This window comes from Perca flavescens, chromosome 5, assembly GCF_004354835.1.
Source record: "Perca flavescens isolate YP-PL-M2 chromosome 5, PFLA_1.0, whole genome shotgun sequence".
Classification (NCBI taxonomy): Eukaryota; Metazoa; Chordata; class Actinopteri; order Perciformes; family Percidae; genus Perca; species Perca flavescens.
Window position 1 is genome coordinate 25,496,169 of NC_041335.1, and position 18,840 is coordinate 25,515,008.

The 18,840-nt window shown below is 38.8% G+C and overlaps 1 protein-coding gene across 1 annotated transcript in view; it reads right to left on the bottom strand.

The window, feature by feature from the left end:
- The window catches only part of arl15a (ADP-ribosylation factor-like 15a), a 121,195-nt gene extending 106,543 nt beyond the window's left edge, over positions 1–14,652 (bottom strand). The window contains exon 1 of the mRNA XM_028578301.1: positions 14,265–14,652. Within this exon, the coding sequence (XP_028434102.1) occupies positions 14,265–14,276 (12 nt within the window). The 5' untranslated portion in view covers positions 14,277–14,652. The remainder of the gene's footprint in view (positions 1–14,264) is intronic.
- Between the last annotated feature and the right edge of the window lie 4,188 nt (positions 14,653–18,840).

The window sequence follows — 18,840 nt, forward strand, 5'->3', positions numbered from 1 at the left end:
CGTAAATAATGTACGACAGCTTGATGGGCATGACTACTGCATAATACGTGCAACAGAAATAATGTGACCCTTAAAAACATCTGCTCCTAGTTCCCGGTATACATGGTACACAAAGGCCTATGGTGGCGTCGCCCTGCTCTGTCAGCCAATACATCTCCAACAGGAAGTTATTCTTTGTTGTTTCCTAAACAAACCAGAGCCAAATTCCTTTCCGAAATGTCCTTGACGGAACAAAACAAACCGGTAAGGACTGGCAGCCAGGTTTTAGGAAACAGTGCTCGATAGTGGGTGGCTGACCCTTGCTGATCTCTCAATCATCATCCCACCAGGTCCTGTGGTTATTTTTAAGTGTGGGATATTCATGGCCCAGGATGGGGCAATGGCTGCTCCCATCCTGCCTTTTAAAAAGGGCGGAAGCAAGTTGGAAACATATGCTGCTCTCCCGCTGTTAGAAGAAGGGTTTATTTACTGTGCAAATAAATTTCTATGACATAATAGGCATCACAAAAAAAACAATAACTCTTTTGGATTTATGAGTCCCAAGGGATGAAAAAAAATAACCTAAACCCGTTATGGCATTGAATTCTGAAGTTCTATCTGAGCTCAAGGAAGCTATCAAATCACTAAAACTATCCAGAAAAAAAAAAAAAAAAAAAAAGAATAATAAAAAATACAATTTCACACAAATGTGTATAGTACTATAAACTGTATTTCGGTAACCAAAAAACAAACAAATTCATATGGAACATTTACAGTTTTAGGGTTATTATAATGAGTGAGATAAAGTCTTAACAAGGTGAGTGGAAAATTACACCTAATGCCCGAGGTATCTCATGAGCGCTAAAAATACCTCTTCCTGAAAACAGTATAACTTTTTTGTGTAACAATTATAAAAGCCCAGTTTCAAAGGTAGGTGTTAGGATTTCCTCTAAAAACTGCTACTTGGATTTCTTCTTAAATGTGATCAAAAGGTTTCTTTTTCACACAAACATTGAAAATGAAAATTGTTTTATAGCCTCTGCAATTTGTCACCACCTAAAAAATTACATATGTACTCGCAAAGCAGTGCATCCCTGCAGATTGTTTCTAATTTGCATTGTACATAAAGCAAATCTGCTTTTTTTGTGATGCTCCTATTGTTAGCACAAATCAGAACAGTGCTTGCTGCTGGTACAGACAATAGTGTCTTGGTCATTGTCTTAGTGACAGGGGCATCAACGGAGGTACTTCAAGATGAGGTGTTACTCCCTAATCAATATGCCAACCTGCAGTCCTGTTCTTTCTCTAGAAAATAATAAAATGGCTGTCAGACAGTGGAGCAACTTGTCAAACTATATATTTTTAAAAAGTCCTATTTAAATAGGTTAAAAAAACGTGACAACACCTGTTAATATATAAATGTATAATGCATTCTACGCTTTACATTTGACAAGTTATTATAATTTCAAACCGTTTTACATAACTAGCCTAGCTGCTACACACCTATTTGAAATGAGGTAGCACACCAGAGTGCATAAAAACTGGCAACAGCTATGGACATACTCCTTCACCATATAAAGTGTGCCCTTGTTTTGGAAATGTTGCATGCATATTTCCAAAACAAATGGAACGGTTCACACCAGAAATTCAACGTCACAGCTCAAGGCGCACCGTGGTCAATCATTTGTGTTTTCCCACTTCATACACTCACCAAAGGGTCTTTTTGAACTTCGAAGCCATTTGGCAATGTCTAGCAGTTATTAATTCAAAGCCAAGAAGGCTGACCAACAGTGGTAAAAGACCTACTCCGTTATTAAGTTGCAAGCTGGGTTGAACCATTTTAACTCTGATCAAAGATGAAAATCCTAAATCAGGCTCCAGGTCACGTGTGATTTACAAACAAATGTACCGAGGATAACATAACTGTAACAGGAAACCTTATTTAACAATCGTTGGGATGCCTGTGCATGGATCACTGACAACACAACTAGGGTTACACGATATTGACAAAATAGACAGAATATTGCGATATCGATATTAATTTCAATATTTTTAAACATATGTAAAATTACAAAAGTTATGGGAAAACACATCAAAATATATTCATAACAAATTAAAACAAGTTTTCTTACAACACAAGGTTTATTTTAACTGACCGTCATACTGGACTGGTACAACATGAATAAATAAATAAGGACCATGTCTACAGGACAGGTTTTACTGGTTGTACAGTATAAAATAAATAAATAAAGAGAACAGAACACAACTTTTCTTTCGCTTCTCTGATTTGTTCCGTTTTGTTGTCTATTTCTTCACTTACACTGTCACTCTCTCGAAATATGCACACACGTGGTACGCTCCATAGGATTTGTCATGTAGTGGACCTGTGCGCTGACGTGTACTAACATGTGCAAGTGGCACGGTAACTGGCCAATGAAATGATGATCATTATAGCGTTTCAAGCGGGCTCTAAATCAAATCGTCTAAGCCACACAGCCAACGGATGGGACGCAGCGCTCCACAAAATAAACAAAATATTGCATACTTATTGCGACACTTTTGATATATTGCGATAACGATATTGAGTCGATATATCTTGCACCCCTAAACAGAACACAAGCAACGTCAACTGCTACCATGCTGCAGCTAAAAATAAAAACAGCATGAACCATGATATATACTAACTCTCTGAAAACAGACTGGGTTTGTCTCAACCCTAAAGGCAAGCTTAAAAAAACAGAAAGAAATGAAAAAAAAAAAACAGAAAGGAGACTGGGAATGATAACGATCACAACTCTCAGCCAATATCATATGGGTGAAATGATGAGGAGGTGGCTGATGAGTCACAGCTGGTGAGTGGAGACAAACATGTATCAGGCCTGTGGTAACAGGAAAAAGGTAAGCCCCATGCAGTGACACAGTACGGAAACCCAGGAGACGAAGGATCCAAAAGAACGAACAAAACATCCTCAAAACAACTCTCAGCCTCTCATGTGTCAAATACAGCCTTCAGCAAAAGGCTGATAAATGGAGCAAGTAAAATGATACAGAGACACTGGTATTCTGCACTACTTCTGAAAGTTAGTTTTTCATTTTTGTAACCTATAAACCCATAACCTTGTCCATAACACGAGTCATTCGATTACAAAAATGTGAAATGTAATGTCATCAGAATAGAGAGTACGGGGCGCCTGGTTAGCTCACCGTGGTAGAGCGTTTGCCCCATGTACAGAGGCTCCGTCCTCGCCACAGCGGCTGCAGGTTCGGTTCCCGATCTGTGGCCCTTTGCTGCATGTCGTTCCCCCTCTCTCTCCCCTTTCGTATCTAAGCTGTCCTGTCAAATAAAGTACATCAACTCAAATCTGCATTACCTAAATATTTTTTAATTATTGCAGAAATGTAATGTAGGCCAAGTTACTGAGATAACAATCATGAATTTCTCTAGAACGGACAAATCAACTGAGTTCCTTTTTGTTCAACCAGTCCTGCATGGAGGTGCTGCTGCTGCAGCATCCATGTTGTTTCAGGTTTTAGATAGTGTGCAACCAAGCTACTTTCCAAATTTAGCATGAACCAGCCTTGAGACTGATGTGGCCAGGGCCTGGGGAGCAAATCAGTGGAACGGCCATTTTCCACTCCATTAATAACAAAATGAGGTGACCACGAAGTGCCTAATACGATCACTTACACCCTTAATGGTTAAGGCATCCTGCAAAGACAGGGTCCAAAGAGCAGTAGCTATGGTAACCACAGCGCATGGTCAATAATGTCCCATGGCACCTGCTCTTACCAAGAACTTAACCAAAAGCTAACTGCACTGATCTAACATGGTCTGATATAAGCTGCATTTTGTGTTAGAAATGTATACATAAAAGGAGATAATCTAGGGAATATTTCTTCAAGTCAAGGCAGCTTCATTTGTACAGCATATTTCAGCAACAGGGCAATTCAAAGTGCTTTACATAAAACATTAAAGAGCAGTTAAAAAACAATAAAAGAGTATAAAGAGATTTTAGGACACTAGTATGGGACAATGTATAAACCGTCGCTCTATATACGTAATCCACCCGCAATCCTCGCCGTTCCCAGAATGGGCCGGTCGCCCCGGTGTCACTTTTTAATTCTCTTTATGTGTCATACAGTTCCAATTTCCAACAATGTAACTTCAGTAACAATTTAAAATATAAAAACAGATACAATACGAGAATAAAAGTTACAGTGCAGTAAGAAACAATTATTTAAAGAAAGGCAGCATCAAAAAGAAAGGTCTTCAGCTTTGATTTAAAAGACCTGAGAGTTGGGGTAGGTTTCTGGGAGTTCAAACTTAAGTGTGCCGTACAGATTTTGTTTTTAATACAGAGCCGGTTCAGACCTAGAGTCAATAAGCTTAAACGGCAAAGCAAAGCATCTGATGTGTAATGACTGATGAGTAAAAGTAGTCACACCTTCACCGCCAAGGTCCGACGACGTCAATGATGTGCATAATAATGAACCATGTGCAGGTAGTGCTAAAAGAGGGAGGAAGGGCTGATTTGTCTTTCAAATGAGTGTAAAGATGGTCATTTTTCGTTAGTTTATAAGTTTGTTGTTATTTTTGGGGTGACATCCTTGGAGGTTCTCAATGTGGTACCTCAAAGCCTTCAACATCTTCAATATCTTGAGAATTGATCCTTTACAATGACTTAAAGGAGCAGTGTGGATGATTTAGGGGGATCTATTGGCAGAAATGGAAACAAAAAAATCATAATTATTTTATTGTCAATCACAAACTACGAATCGTTTTGATTAGAATGAGCCCTTGATATCTACATAGGGAGCGGGCGTTCTTCCACGTAGCCCTCCATGTTGCACCAACATGTTTGTATAGTCGCCCAGAACGGACCAACCAAACACTGGCTCTAGAGAGGACCTTTCGCGTTTACGTTACCTGAAGGCCACCATATGTTCTCTACACACTTGGTAAGGGGTGAGGCAAGGGGTATTCAGTTGGTTGTAATGTGCAACCTCACTGCTAGATGTCACTAAATGCTGCAAACTAGTGTGTTTTGTGTTTTTTCAACATATTCAATACAAGTCATGAACAGTATTGCTATAGGCTGTGCTTGCCATGTATCATAGCTGTACACATACACATAAATAGAAAGTGCTGAATGTATCTGCCAAACTGATTCACAAAAAGACAACAGAGAACTTCATTAGAGGAACAGTAAAGATAATACCCATCTGCTGCATTTCACTCATTTCATTCATGTGTGGCTGAAAAGACGAGTCATGGATGAGATACAATATTAAATGGGCATCATGGGCATTAAGAAATAGCTTACAGGTAAACATTCCTACTCAAAATAAGCCTTGCTGTTTGATGTTCATTGAGGAAGCTTGACCAGCTAGTCAGGGAATGACAGGGGACCTAACAATACGCAACATGAGCCATCAGCTGTGGTTAAAGGTGCTGTAGGTAGGATTGCGTAGATCCAGGACTTAACCAAACATTTTTAACATCGACAACTTCTCAGTCCCTCCCCCATTTCTGCTAAAGCCCAAAATGGTCTCCTAAGCCCCTCCCCCCACAAGAAAGAATGAATGTGTGTGCATGAGCATTGATTGACACACAGTTAGACACCCCCCCTGGCCCTGATTGGGGCATCTGAACAGGGAGCTGTGGATTTTTGCAAATCGCACTACAGGCTGTAGGTGGTGCCAGAATTTTTTATGGGTGAGGCTATTTGCACCCCTGGTACAATTAGCAGTGTATGCTATTTGTACCCTGGTGCAATTAGAAGTGCTATTTGTACCCTGGTGCAATTAGAAATGAATGCTATTAGTACCCCGCCGGTGCACACAGCAATGTGTTCTATTAATACCCCGTCTGGTACAAATATCAATGTATGCTATTTGCACCCCTGTGAATTTACAGTACCTTGGCATATATTTACACACAGTTATCCATACTACTCATGTATTACACCTTTTTGGAATATTATCGCCCTGACATTCTTACCCTAACCATAACCAATCCCACTCCTCTTGCCTAAACCTAACCAACCCAACCAGAGCAGGCATATTCATGAGTCTTCCCCTACCACCCTGCGTTCACAGGTCCTGACTTGCGCAATTGCATGCAAATTAACCCTTCCAAATTTTAAAAACTAAGATCACCACACAGGGGAATTGAACTCCAAACTCCCATACCAAAGGTAAGCGTACTAACCACTCACCTAGCAGTTCTTTCAGGATAATAAACAACTATTTACTACTTGGTTTCTTCAAGCCTCGGTTGCTAGGTAACCATACTGTATACAAAAAAATAGGTACTAATTAACAAACCAACGGTTGTATGCTTTCACTGAAGACAGAAAGCGCAACTGTAGTATCCATTTTCCACTAGAAATTCAATTGTTATAAACTTTAGAGACAAAACTTCCCTAATATGCCAGTTTCTGTGGTCATGGAAGATGAACATCGGCCATGATTACGTCACAGGGTGTAAATAGCTCAGCTGTGTGGCCGAGGCCACGGTATTCGTACCGGGGGTGCAAATAGACACTCCGATTTTTTATTACCTGCTTTGTGTAGTTCTACTGGAACATAGGGGCAGTTTCAGCAAATATGACAGAAAGTTCGTTTTATCTACTGCACCTTTAATATACAACGATTTAAAAACATAGTATAAAAAAATAAACATGGGTATCTATTCATTATTAAGGCCATTAACAGAATGCTCCCTCCTTACATTGCTGCACTGTTACACGTGAATTATACTAGACGCATCCAAGGTGGCGCGCACCAACGTGACGTAATATCCTGCCGGCGCGCCCAATTTATGGCACGCGAGCAGAGGTCGCACATGGCTCCATTTTTTTCAGCGACAAAGCGGAAACGGGAAGCCTGAACGAGTTCGCCGACAACCGGATGCCAGGACTCTCAGAGTAACTGCAAGTCTGTCTTGTAAACTTACCGGGTTAAGAGGAGTTCTTTTATGGTGAATGAAAGGCTTGATCCAACGAAGTAGGGCATCAAATCAAATCGAAGCATTGACGGCAATGCTGCTGCCAGTTCTGCCGTTGTTTACCTTTTTCTTCTTCTTCTAGTCCGTAGAAATAGCAACGTGTGTAGCCTTTGCTCATTAGCACCACCTCTGTTCAGGAGAAGACTGCAACTAGTGTCGCAAGCACCAGTGCGGGTATAAATAGTCGATCGGCGATCCCATGACGTCACATTTGCACGCGCCAGCTGGGCTGCGTCCAGTGTAAAAGAGCCTTTAGAGTGGAACTCCGGCCTTTATCACACATGATCCAACAACCTGCTCTTACTTAAGAGGCTTCAACAATTATTTACTGTACATTACATTTTCTTCCAACATATGGGCAATGTAGAGCAATGGTGTTAAAAAGTCCTGTTTCTGGTTTCAATTGTTTTTAGTAATTTAAATGTTCTTGATTTTATTTATTATTTTTTGGATTATGTCCTTGATTTCACAATGTTGTTGCATGTCCTAGTTTCTACTCCAGTCATTTTTTTTTTTTTACAATTTCTGCACTGTTTGTGTATTGTGTTCTAAATTGTATTGTGTGTACTTATTTTCTGTAATCTCAGCTACATTGAAAATGAGGGCTTACCCTCAACTGTACCTCCGAGAACTAAATAAAGGTTGATGAAGAAGTTAGATTTGTCTTACTCAAAATTATTACAGTACAGTAGCGTGCACATTGATCAATGTTGAGTGTACATTTAAGATAATTATCATCAAATATATTATACTGCAGTGTTATTGAAGTTATTGAACATTCACTTTTAACCACTCTCACACAAGTATTATTGCAATATCAAAACTTAAAAATAACTTTAACACTACTTCCACCATGGCCTCTGTGGCATAATTTTCCAGGATCCATTCATAACTGCACTGTACTTAAGGCTGCCTGAACTACAACCATTGACCAAGCCAGTTGCTAGGAGCTGCAGGAAAAAAAAAGAAAAAAAAAGAGACCATAAGCTATCTTTGAGTAAAAGGCTGTTTCTCTGAGAATAGAAACAAAGACAGCTTGTAGGTTTAACTTAAATCTCACAGTACTGACGTCCACCTGTTCCACCTTTATATTATGTTAACACCCAATCGAATAAAACGGAGCACACTCTTCATCCGTATCAGTTTCAAAACACAACAAGTGAAGCTTAACCCACGGTGAAACTAACAATATTCAATTCAACACGCGCAAAAATGCACACCACATCCCTGCCTCCTCTAACAAACAGATAGCCGCTTTTCTTACCGTGTAAAGCCCAATCCTGCACAAGGCGAGGGAGAGCTGCATGTGCTCCGACATTGTGCTCAGCTACCAGCGTAACCCCCGGCAACAAACACGCCAAGCCTCTGGAGTAAATGAATGGATGGAGGAGGATCAGGAGTAGCTGAGCACAACACTGTCAACAACATGAGTCCAGCCCTTCAATGTCTCACTGTCGGCAGCCCATACGTCCACAAGCCTTTTCCTTTCAAATCGGAGCTTTGCAGAGGGCTTTTGGAAGCGGCGAGGTGAGCATGATTGAAGGTTGTCTTGCGTTTACTCCCCGTATCCATTGATAGAAAGATTGAACACTATTGCCACACGGATCAGCAGACAGACACAAGCTTGAGATTAGTTTGTGGGGATCTTACTCTCCACAGAGATTAAGGGCTCAGTGACAACTAGGGATCCAGAATGAGACTACAAATTGGATTAGTCACCATTACCCGCCCACACACTATGCCCATACTGTACGGATAGCTTCACAAAGTATGACAACCATTGCTTTCAGCATAGGGCAGGATGAAGGGATCGACCACTGGAGCTCACAGCGGTCGTGGAGATTTCAGTAACTGTTGTGGGACGCTTTGTCAGTAGTCTGTCTGTTCACGGAGAACTGTGGGTCGTGTTTAAACTGCTTGTTTTGGTATAGTAATCGTTGCTGCAACCACCTGCTGACTATCGCAGTCATAATATAGAGTACTTAACTGTAATGCAATAATGGTACGTGACAACTAATGACACCATCAACAGGTAGCCTAGATGATTTTTTCTGCAAACATCATACTACTGCATGTAACATAGAATTCCATTTTAACTGCCTCTAAGCAAACTAATTCATGTTTGGATTCCACCTAATGTGATACTGCAGTAATTCAAAGTTTGAAAGCATGAGGAGCATTTCAAGTCATCTGCTGATGAATTCAAGATTAATTTTAGATTATTTAAAGAAGCCAAACACTACCTATTGTCCACCCAGTTGTCACTCAAACCACAACATATAGGTTTACATTCAATATGTATTTATTTTTGGTCATTTGGATTGTCTATACTCTCTGATTATGATCTAGGTTATTGCATGTCTGTCTGCCCAGGGAAAGGGATCCCTCATCAGTTGCTCTTTCTAAAGTTTCTTCCATTTTTTTTCCTTGTTAAAGTTTTTATCAGGGGGAGATTTTCCTTATCCAAAGCGGAGGTCTAAGGACACAGGGTGTCTTATGCTGTATGTATTGTTTATTTGTATGCAAATTTATGATATTGGGCTTTATAAATGATGAATTGACTTGACAACATGTTCTTGTTTTTCATCTGGTTTAAAACCTAAGCATTGAGGCAACTTGATGTTTCATTTGCCGAGGACCAGTATCACGTAATTAAGACTTCCTGGGTTAAAATCCAGCTTTCGTCACATATTCCTTTCTCTCTCTATGCCGCTCAGAAAAAAAAAAAAAGAGAAGAGAAGAAATAAAAGCCTTTCCAAATCTCATCCAACACTGTGCATGCCATACACAGTACAGTTTGTACAGTAGATATCTTCTTTTGTAATGCAACACCTTGTGTAACAAGTCAGTATATAATAGTCTAGTTTGACAGTAGTTTATTCAGTCTGACTGTAGTAATGCGTTCCTATGAAAGGTTTGAGTCACTGGTAAAGCTTAGATTATCAAACTACATTTATTTATGGCTTTAATGGGCCCATCCCATAAATCTTCAAATAATAAAAAGAGCAGAATCATAAACCAATGACAATAAAACCCTTCCCCTATCCATGTCCTTCATATTTGTTTTTCTAGTGAGGAAAAGCAATGAGAGTGGTTATGGCCTGAGAAAATGTAACGGAAATGAAATGCAATAAAAACAAAAACATATGAAAACAGTTCACTAACGCCTCTTTACTAGCACTCTCCACAGACACAGGGGAATCACTACAATGAGCTAGCCAACAGGCAGAACAACCTGGCTGACATGCTGCTGGCAGGTTAAGATCAGGGACGGGGCTTCAGGAATGCTGAGGAATGTTGAGCTCACACTGGTATTTCACAGTATAGTTGGAGGCTTTGCACTTTGAATAAAAGGGCACGTTTGGTGGAACTGTGGCCAGCTTGACCAAAGTTTAGGTTAAATCAATTCACATCCATTCAAACTGAAACCTGAGTAAACCTGCTCTCACCGATGTATTACGTAAATATTAGTGTAATATCCATCCACATATAAAAAGTCCAATTGTCGACCTATCTCGCGAGTGCTCTTATCTGCATACAATAGGTCATTTTTGTTTGCCTCTGGTAAAAGAGCTTGGCAGGCACAGCACCAGCAAGGTGTGGAACACGGTCAAATAGAGGACAGAAATGAGCAGAAAAGTAACACCAGCCTTCTATCGCATAGGCTAAAAAGGTGAATTCATATGCTGCCAAAAACCTCGCATCAACTCTCTGTCCTCTGTGTTATGGCGCTGAGATGTCAGTCTGCTATAGCCTGCTGTGTACCCTCGGACAGGGGATCTGCTCTGAAATACAGTTGGTCAGCCAAAAACACATGCAGGCTTCTAAGACAATTTATTTTCATAATCCTAAAATGATTTCCGTATAATGATAGCAATCATCAGAGGAGATCCCACATCTCAAATGATGGTTCTTCAATGAAACTCAAAATGTTTAGCTTACTTACTTGACAATATGTCTTCTTCATTCCAAAACTGCAGATTAAGGCTTTACGGCCTGGCTTGGCACTGTGGACCAATTCTTACAGAATTTATTTTAAATGAAGAAGAGTACATACTGTAATTTTAATGTTCTACATTTTTCAACGCTATCCAATATTGATATTCTGTGTGAAAACTACAGAGGTCTCATGGAAACCTTCACATCTATAGGCCTATTTATGCTAAATATATTAATCCTGCGATTCATGCCCAAATAAGAGCTCACAAAGAGACAATTCATTATTTTATATAAATGTTGATTTCTGGGTAAATTATATAATTTATGGATTATGTTACTTGCTGTCTGAACAATCAACCTTGTAATGTTGTAATGTCCTCAGGGCCAGCTAGTATTAATGTGCATATGAAGTCTGCTTTTCCAAAGGAAAGTGCAATTAAAATTCAATTGCTAGGTGTAGTCCTAGCATAATGTGGCTAAGTTATACAGTAGATCATCCAGGAGCAAAAAGCTTCAGCCATTAGTCGGCATTTCCATTGTCACTACTGGTAAGAGTAAACCAAATGTTATTAATTCACTTGCACGTGTTCACACAGAGGATGGAATACCAAATGGGTTAGTGTTTTTGACATTATCCTAATTTAAAGTAGAATACCAAGACAGATCCACCACTTCATAGCGAAATATGTCAAGCGTTTAGCAACAAAAATGCATCAAGTCAATCAAAACAAAATGCTCAATGCAATTGTTGAATTAAAATCAAGAGACCGAGATATAATTAGATAAATAAACACACTTTACACACTTTTTCGCTCCTTCTGTTTATTCTTTCTGGGACAGCCTATTAGCAGATGAGGCTCTTTGTTCAGTTAACTGTCACACCCATTATTTCCATATAGTTTGAGGTCAATGCCTGGCGGTTGCTGTCACTGAATCTTTGGCATAATCTAAATTCCACAAAAAAAAAAAAAAAAAAAAAACTACTGGTTGCTCTTCGCCAGACAAAATTAATCCTTTTTTTCTAACAGAATTTGTTCATGCAGATCTGGCTTCCTTTAGGGCAGAGCTACAAGAATGACCTGAATGTCAGTCCACCCGAGGGTTTAGTCACTCGTGTTGCAGAAATAAATAGCTGGTAATCTCTTTAAAAAAAATGGCAACTGCTGTGTAAGATTTAAGAAATGGCCTACAGACAGTGCATTTGCCTTCAGCAATTACTGAGCACAAATAACGCAATGGAAAATTTGTAGTATAAATATGACCATGCAAGTAGTTGTTGTATAATACATCTGCGATGCTAACATACACCCATTTCTAATGGATGAAGCAATTAGGAATGGGTGTATATTAGCATCACAGATGTATTACACAACAACTACTTGCATGGTCATATTTATACTTTAAGTTAAGCAATATCAGGCAAAGTAAACCCTCACAGAAATATGCATGCTGTAGATTCTTGCATGGGTTTTTGAAATTAACAATACAGCCAATAGTTTGGTTCAGCCAATAGTGCCCTCTTTTTGATGTCAAACACAACACATTGAATCTGTCCTATCTGGTGAAGACAGCAACAAGTTAGGGTCCAAGAGTTGGCCACACGGTGCACTTGTAATTTTGTAAGGCTGTGTCATGGCAACAGCCAGCACCAAATTCCTCTGTCAGTGCTGCTGTTTTGTGTGGTCTTTTTTAACACTACGCTGACCGTGCAGGAGTACAGTCCTTCAACATGCTCCAGATCCCAGTTGAAACCCAATCCACCTTAAGCCAGATCTCTGCTACAGTCATAATTCAACCACAGTTATTACCCAGCAATGTGCAATATCTGTGTATTTCCATTCCCGTTCATCCCAAAAACCCTTTTAGGTCTAACCTGATCTAAAACCTTACACAAAAGCACATAAGACAAGCATCATTTATCAAGGGTTTAGTGACAAGTTTCAATAGATTTATAGGGAAGAGAGAGATGTAGTTTTGGCCTGAGTGTTGTGCCAGGTCTCCAGTGTTGCCCAGCAGGAAAGGAGGCCCTGCGCCTATTGAGTGCCTGACCTCAGAGGACAGCCAAGCGCTCGGCTCCAACAGTCTACAGAGTTACAGCTGTGCTTTCCACAGAAAACTGTTTGTCACAGAAAATCTTTAATCTTTAGGTAAGTAAGCTAGAAAATGTTACTTTCCTAGGCAGTGTTAGCGGTTGTAGATTATTGCACTTTGCCAGGAGAAAAAGAAGGGAGCTTGAGGGTAACATCAATTTCTATTATTTCATGTAACAGGTGTGCTCCCTTCAACAATAGCTCCTGTGTTTTCCTCGGTACTAATTACTTGCCATTAGCATGAAACTGAGATTACAGAATAACTCGTGTAAACTATAAATGAGCCACTTTGGTCCCCTTTTGTTCCTCACAAGATGTGTTACTCCAAGGCCATAAGCCACAGACAAGTCAGACATTAGTTTTCATTAGCCTAACTATAGCGTAACTGTTGCCGGATACTTTGTAAAATTGCCTCAAGAAACTTCTCAAATGAAGCAGAAGTTCAAAGTTCATTTTAGGTCCAAAATCCTGGGAGGCCTATCATAAACAAGCGGATAACACTGGGTGGGAAAGTTCCTCTGCATTTCACACTGTCCCTCTGTCCACCGAGACAACAGCACAATATCTGTGTACTCTTAATTTCCTGAGGCTTTATAAATTCCCAGAGAAAGCCTTCAGTTACAGCTTCCTCTCTATTGTTGCACTTTTTCAGCAGGAACCATCCCACCCCTACATTATGGGCAAAGGCCCCTAAATCATCATCTTCGAGGCTAAAAGCTGACAGTGGCCTGGACTGTAATCATTAGTTTGGTCACAAGGGTATTACAAATATGCAGCGGACTAATATCTCCAACTAGTGAAGGTCTCACTTACAATGGCCTCTTGACACCAAATAGCCTAATACAACATAAAGTGCAGCTTTGTCCTCAGCAACAACAAGGAGTTTTGTGAAAAAGAAGAGCTTCATGCTACATACATAACGTTAGAGACATAACGTTACATAACTTAGCTAACAGGACTTCAACGGTGTAAGTTAGCAAGTTGTCTGTTTCACATGTAAAAAGATGGGAGTCTGGGTCAACCAGAGTTATTTCTTGTTCACATAACACTGATAGACAAAAGCTCCAGGCGATCCCTGAGACATTAGCATACAACACGAACCGGTACTACACCTAGCCTAATAGTTGAGGGTCACATACCTGAGTGACACCACTATCTGATGATCAGGGACCCCAAATGGCAAGAAACCAAAGGTTAGTCTTTGATTGGAATACGCAATAACACAACAATTAGATTCATTTACTTACCAGATAATCCATGTACTATCGCTGACCAGTCACAGCAGCACGAACTGGCTTTGTAGTAATCCCGTTTTGCTTCAATAAGTCCCAAATGTGATAGATTTGACGACAAGTCGCTTTGTATTCCCCGCCTTTCAGCAAACAAGCTAAATAAAAACCAGCCTTTGGTGGGTTTAAAAGCAAGGATTTTCGCCGTTTTCTTCGCTAATAAGACACGTTTCGACACAGAAACGACTGAGTTTGTTTGTATCGAAGAGGGCTTCGGGTTTCGTGTGCTTTTTTAGACTAACTAGCCCCTCGTCCACCGGTTGACTTCCAGTTGTTATCACACAATATCAATTGAGTGTTTGGTTGAGGAAACTAGCGAAGCCTACAACGCGACGTCACGCACGTCGTCTTGCTCACGTAGCGTGATCATGTGACCAAACACATGGTGGCTATTTTCATTCTGAAGAGGAACTGACCGCTGCTTAAACAGTATTTGTTGAGATTGAGACAAACTTTTCTGCATTTCAACTAGGAAAACATAGCAGAGGTGTGGCAATAGGGTTTTCAAGGGGAGAAGGCAGACTTTCTGGTAAACTGGCAGCATCGCTAATATATAGGCTATAGGCCTATATACAAATCATCCACTTTTCAAGTAAACTATAGTCTACATTTTTAGTGTTAAATACATACATACGCCTACTTATATCTGTACATAGGCAAATGTTTATGTTTACCTTTGTTTAGATGTGTGTCGTTTTTTGTGTGTGGCTGTGTCTATTCTGTGTAAGTACATAGAGAGCTACAACAAACCCGAGTCAAATTCCTTGTGTGTGTATACACACATACTGTATATGTATGTGTGTGTGTGTGTATACATATGTTTGTGTGTGTGTGTGTGTGTGTGTGTGTGTGTGTGTATACTGTATATATATATATATATATATATATATATATATAATATAATACTTGTAATGATAAACTTGTATAGCATCCAATTGTATAAAACATTTAGACTAACAAATTAAAGGCAGCAAGCAAACACATTAAAATGCAATAAAACAGTACAATGTAAATCAATCAAATAAAATAAAAAAGACTTTCAGTAACATTCAAAAATAGCAATATTAGGTTGTTACCTAAAGGAATTTACAGAAGTTTGAATTACATCATATTACCAAAAATAATTACATTATACACCACTAGGTGGCTCTGTATTGAATCACAATTGCTTCTATTTTCCATTTTGAACAAGTAAACCATCACCAAACTAAATACTCTGACCTACACATTCATGTATTTGCAATTTTGCACAGTATTATCAAGCTTGAAGCAGCACAAAATGCAACAGCCTGTGACATAATACATTACACAATACATAATGAATGAAAGGGGATAGCACAGTCACAGTTCAAAGTCAAAGAAAGGTTCCTCTGAAGCACATAGGGCCTGGCACACAGATGTTACAGACAGAAGACAGAGGACTAAGGAAAGGATGTGTGTTTTTCAGATGAATACAAAACCTTGTGATGTGTTAATGCATACCAAGTGTCAGAACAGCATTTGTGTCATCCTAGTTTTGCTTATACTGTACACTTCCAGTATTCCAGTAGTGTTCTGCTGATTTTCTCTCAAAAGAGCGACATGAAAGAAATCTAACTTAAACTAAAGAGAGAGATATGACTTACGTACTTACAAACGTACATCACTTCCATTAACAGTCTGCACAGAAGAAAAAAAACATTTTGGACTTGAAAAGCCATCACACAAGATAGGACAAATTAACAGGATGGAAATTACCAAGAATTATCTAGTGGGAAGCAAACACAGATACCAGACAAAACAATTATATCATTCTGATTAGGGGAACAGTATAAATCACAAGTCTGCAACTGTGATGCACGCTGCATACTGATGTAATTCCTGTTCCCTGGAGACCACACTTCTCTTCAATATTTCATGAGATGTGCTGGAAATCTCCCTGAACATAGTTAAGTAGAAGGTGAACTGGATGTCCTCTGCACAGGTATAGAGGATGTTGAGAAGACACAAGAAGACATTGACTTTAATATGCAGAATATTCAAGCATGTGTAAAAGGTATACAGTTGTAGTGTTGTAGTCGTCAGGACATCTGACCCAGTTAAATGTGAGAGGAGAGACCTCTGCTGGCCTCTAGTAAAATGCTATGGTTGTTGAGTAAAACTGTGGTTTGCATTACATTCTTTTTATTACTCACATTTTTTTACACACACATCACAAGCTATTTGGAGTTCAGTGTCAAGGACTGCTCAAGGCCATTTAGACAAGTGGACAGAAGGAGCTAGGGACCACCCATAATATTTGTGGTCAATCTGCTTTACCACCTGTGCTACCAGTACCCCCGTGATTTACATTATCATAAGTCCTGCACTGGGAAACAATAGCATATAATTGTTCACATTTCAATTTCAATGCAATGTCTTTGCTTACTGAGGTAAAAATGTAACAGCAATAAGGTCAGATGCATCATTAAAAGCTTTGAGCAATTTAAGAAACATTAGATTAGTATTCCCAATAATGATCTTAACCAAACTTTAAAAACTGTCTTTATTCAGATTTTTATGTTACCATTATAATTATTTGTACCTAATGTGAAGAATTCAAAGGCCTCCTCTATGAAAAAAACAAAATAGCCACAAGGGGGCAGTATCTACCAGAGTAAATGGCACATCATGGTTTAAGTTGTGCATATCTGTCTCTGAGTGGTCATTCAAAATGAGTCCTAAAATACAAATACAAACTCAGGTAATGTAACTTTTTAGCCTATATTTCAAAAAAGAACTTTCAGTTTAGTTTAGTTTCAATGTTGTGCAAAAGCCCATGCAATGCATATAGTTCATTGGACATAAAACTCTTTATTTAAAGCAATGGTCATGAGTTAGTTAGTGGCTCTTTAAGGCAGGTTTTATAGACCATTAAAATAAATCTCTAAACTATTCAATTTAAATGATACAATTAAACGTTATCAGTATAAACATATGCTTTTATCCTTTAAAAGTGCCCTGGCCAGAGTCACCTTCACTCTGGAATCACCAGTTTATGTGGCATCACAGATTAGTTGATGGGGCAGACCCCTTTCTAATTTTAAGATATTGGCTACAGAACTAATATATAATACAACACGAACTGAAGGGTTTAGGGAAATACATGTCAAAAGTGTCTATCATTTCCTGCTGATTACAGGAAACAGTTAAAGATTTGATTAACAATTGCTACAGTTGCAACTTCAGTGCATCTCATCAATAAACCATTCCACCTAAAAACAAACTTTCCCACTGGAAAATGTTTTTAAATATTTTGATGGCCAGGAGATTTCTCCTGTCCTATCATGTTTCTATTGTGGTCATGTTTTATGTTTCTATGCTGCCTTGCTGCAAAAAGAATGTCCTCTAGTGGGACAATAAAGATCTCAACTGAACTGCATTCTTATAAAATTATTATTATTTGCTTGGTATAACAAATTCACATCTACCAAACACAAGCAAGGGCTATTAATTGTGAGTCCTTGGTAGCTACACATATTTCTTTGGAGTGCTTTGTTGAGTCATTACAGGTTACTGGTAGAGACTGAGGGACTAAAACAGATATTTAGCCATTCATGTCTAGGACAGAATATCTGCCTGCTTTAATGATCTATAGATGTATTTGTGTATTTTTAGATCAGTGATTTATATATCATTGATTACATATATAATATATATATATATATATATAATACTGTATATTTTTCAAAACTGTTTTAACTGCTCTTTAATGTTTTATGTAAAGCACTCTGAATTGCCCTGTTGCTTAAATGTGATATACAAATAAAGCTGCCTTGCCTATATGATACCCAGTACATCAAAGAACAAGAACATCAAAGCTGATTGCTTTTCCATACTTCAGTACACATTTGAAAGTGGACATGGATCACTGGTTCCCGCAACGAAGGCTGTAGCTACCACTGAGGACACATAGGGTCAAGTCTTCTGTATCTTTTCTGGGAATTTTGTTTTTTTAGCAGCCTAATGGGCACTTACATTCCACAATTAAAGTCTTGGACATTGTTTGGTTTTATAGACTGATTCTATCAAACTAAATTAAAGGTTAATTGTTTTCCCAAAATAATAATCAAAAGTAAAAAATTATGCAGAAGAATGAGCCCTTTCACTGTTATATATATTTATGTCAATGCACCACTTTTAACAATTGTGTGACGCATCAACATGTAAGCAGCATTATCATGTTGTAGCTGGTCGAGGTGGAGCTAATTTTGACTAGGCTACTTTATTTAGGGTAGGGTAGTTTAATCTATAACCATGCATTCTATTTTATAGGCTCATTATAGGTTTTTTGGGCATACTGTTAATCTGAAATGTAACTACAGGTGTCAAATAAATGTAGCTTAGTGGAGTAAAAAAGTTCTATATTTTGCCTCCGAAATGTATTGAAGTATTTAGTAGCATAAAATTGAAAATAAATTACAAATTCAATGCTGGAAATGTATTAAGTTCCACCACAAAACATGTTATATCCAGTGGTGGAATGTAACTGACTAGGCTACATTTACTCAAGTAC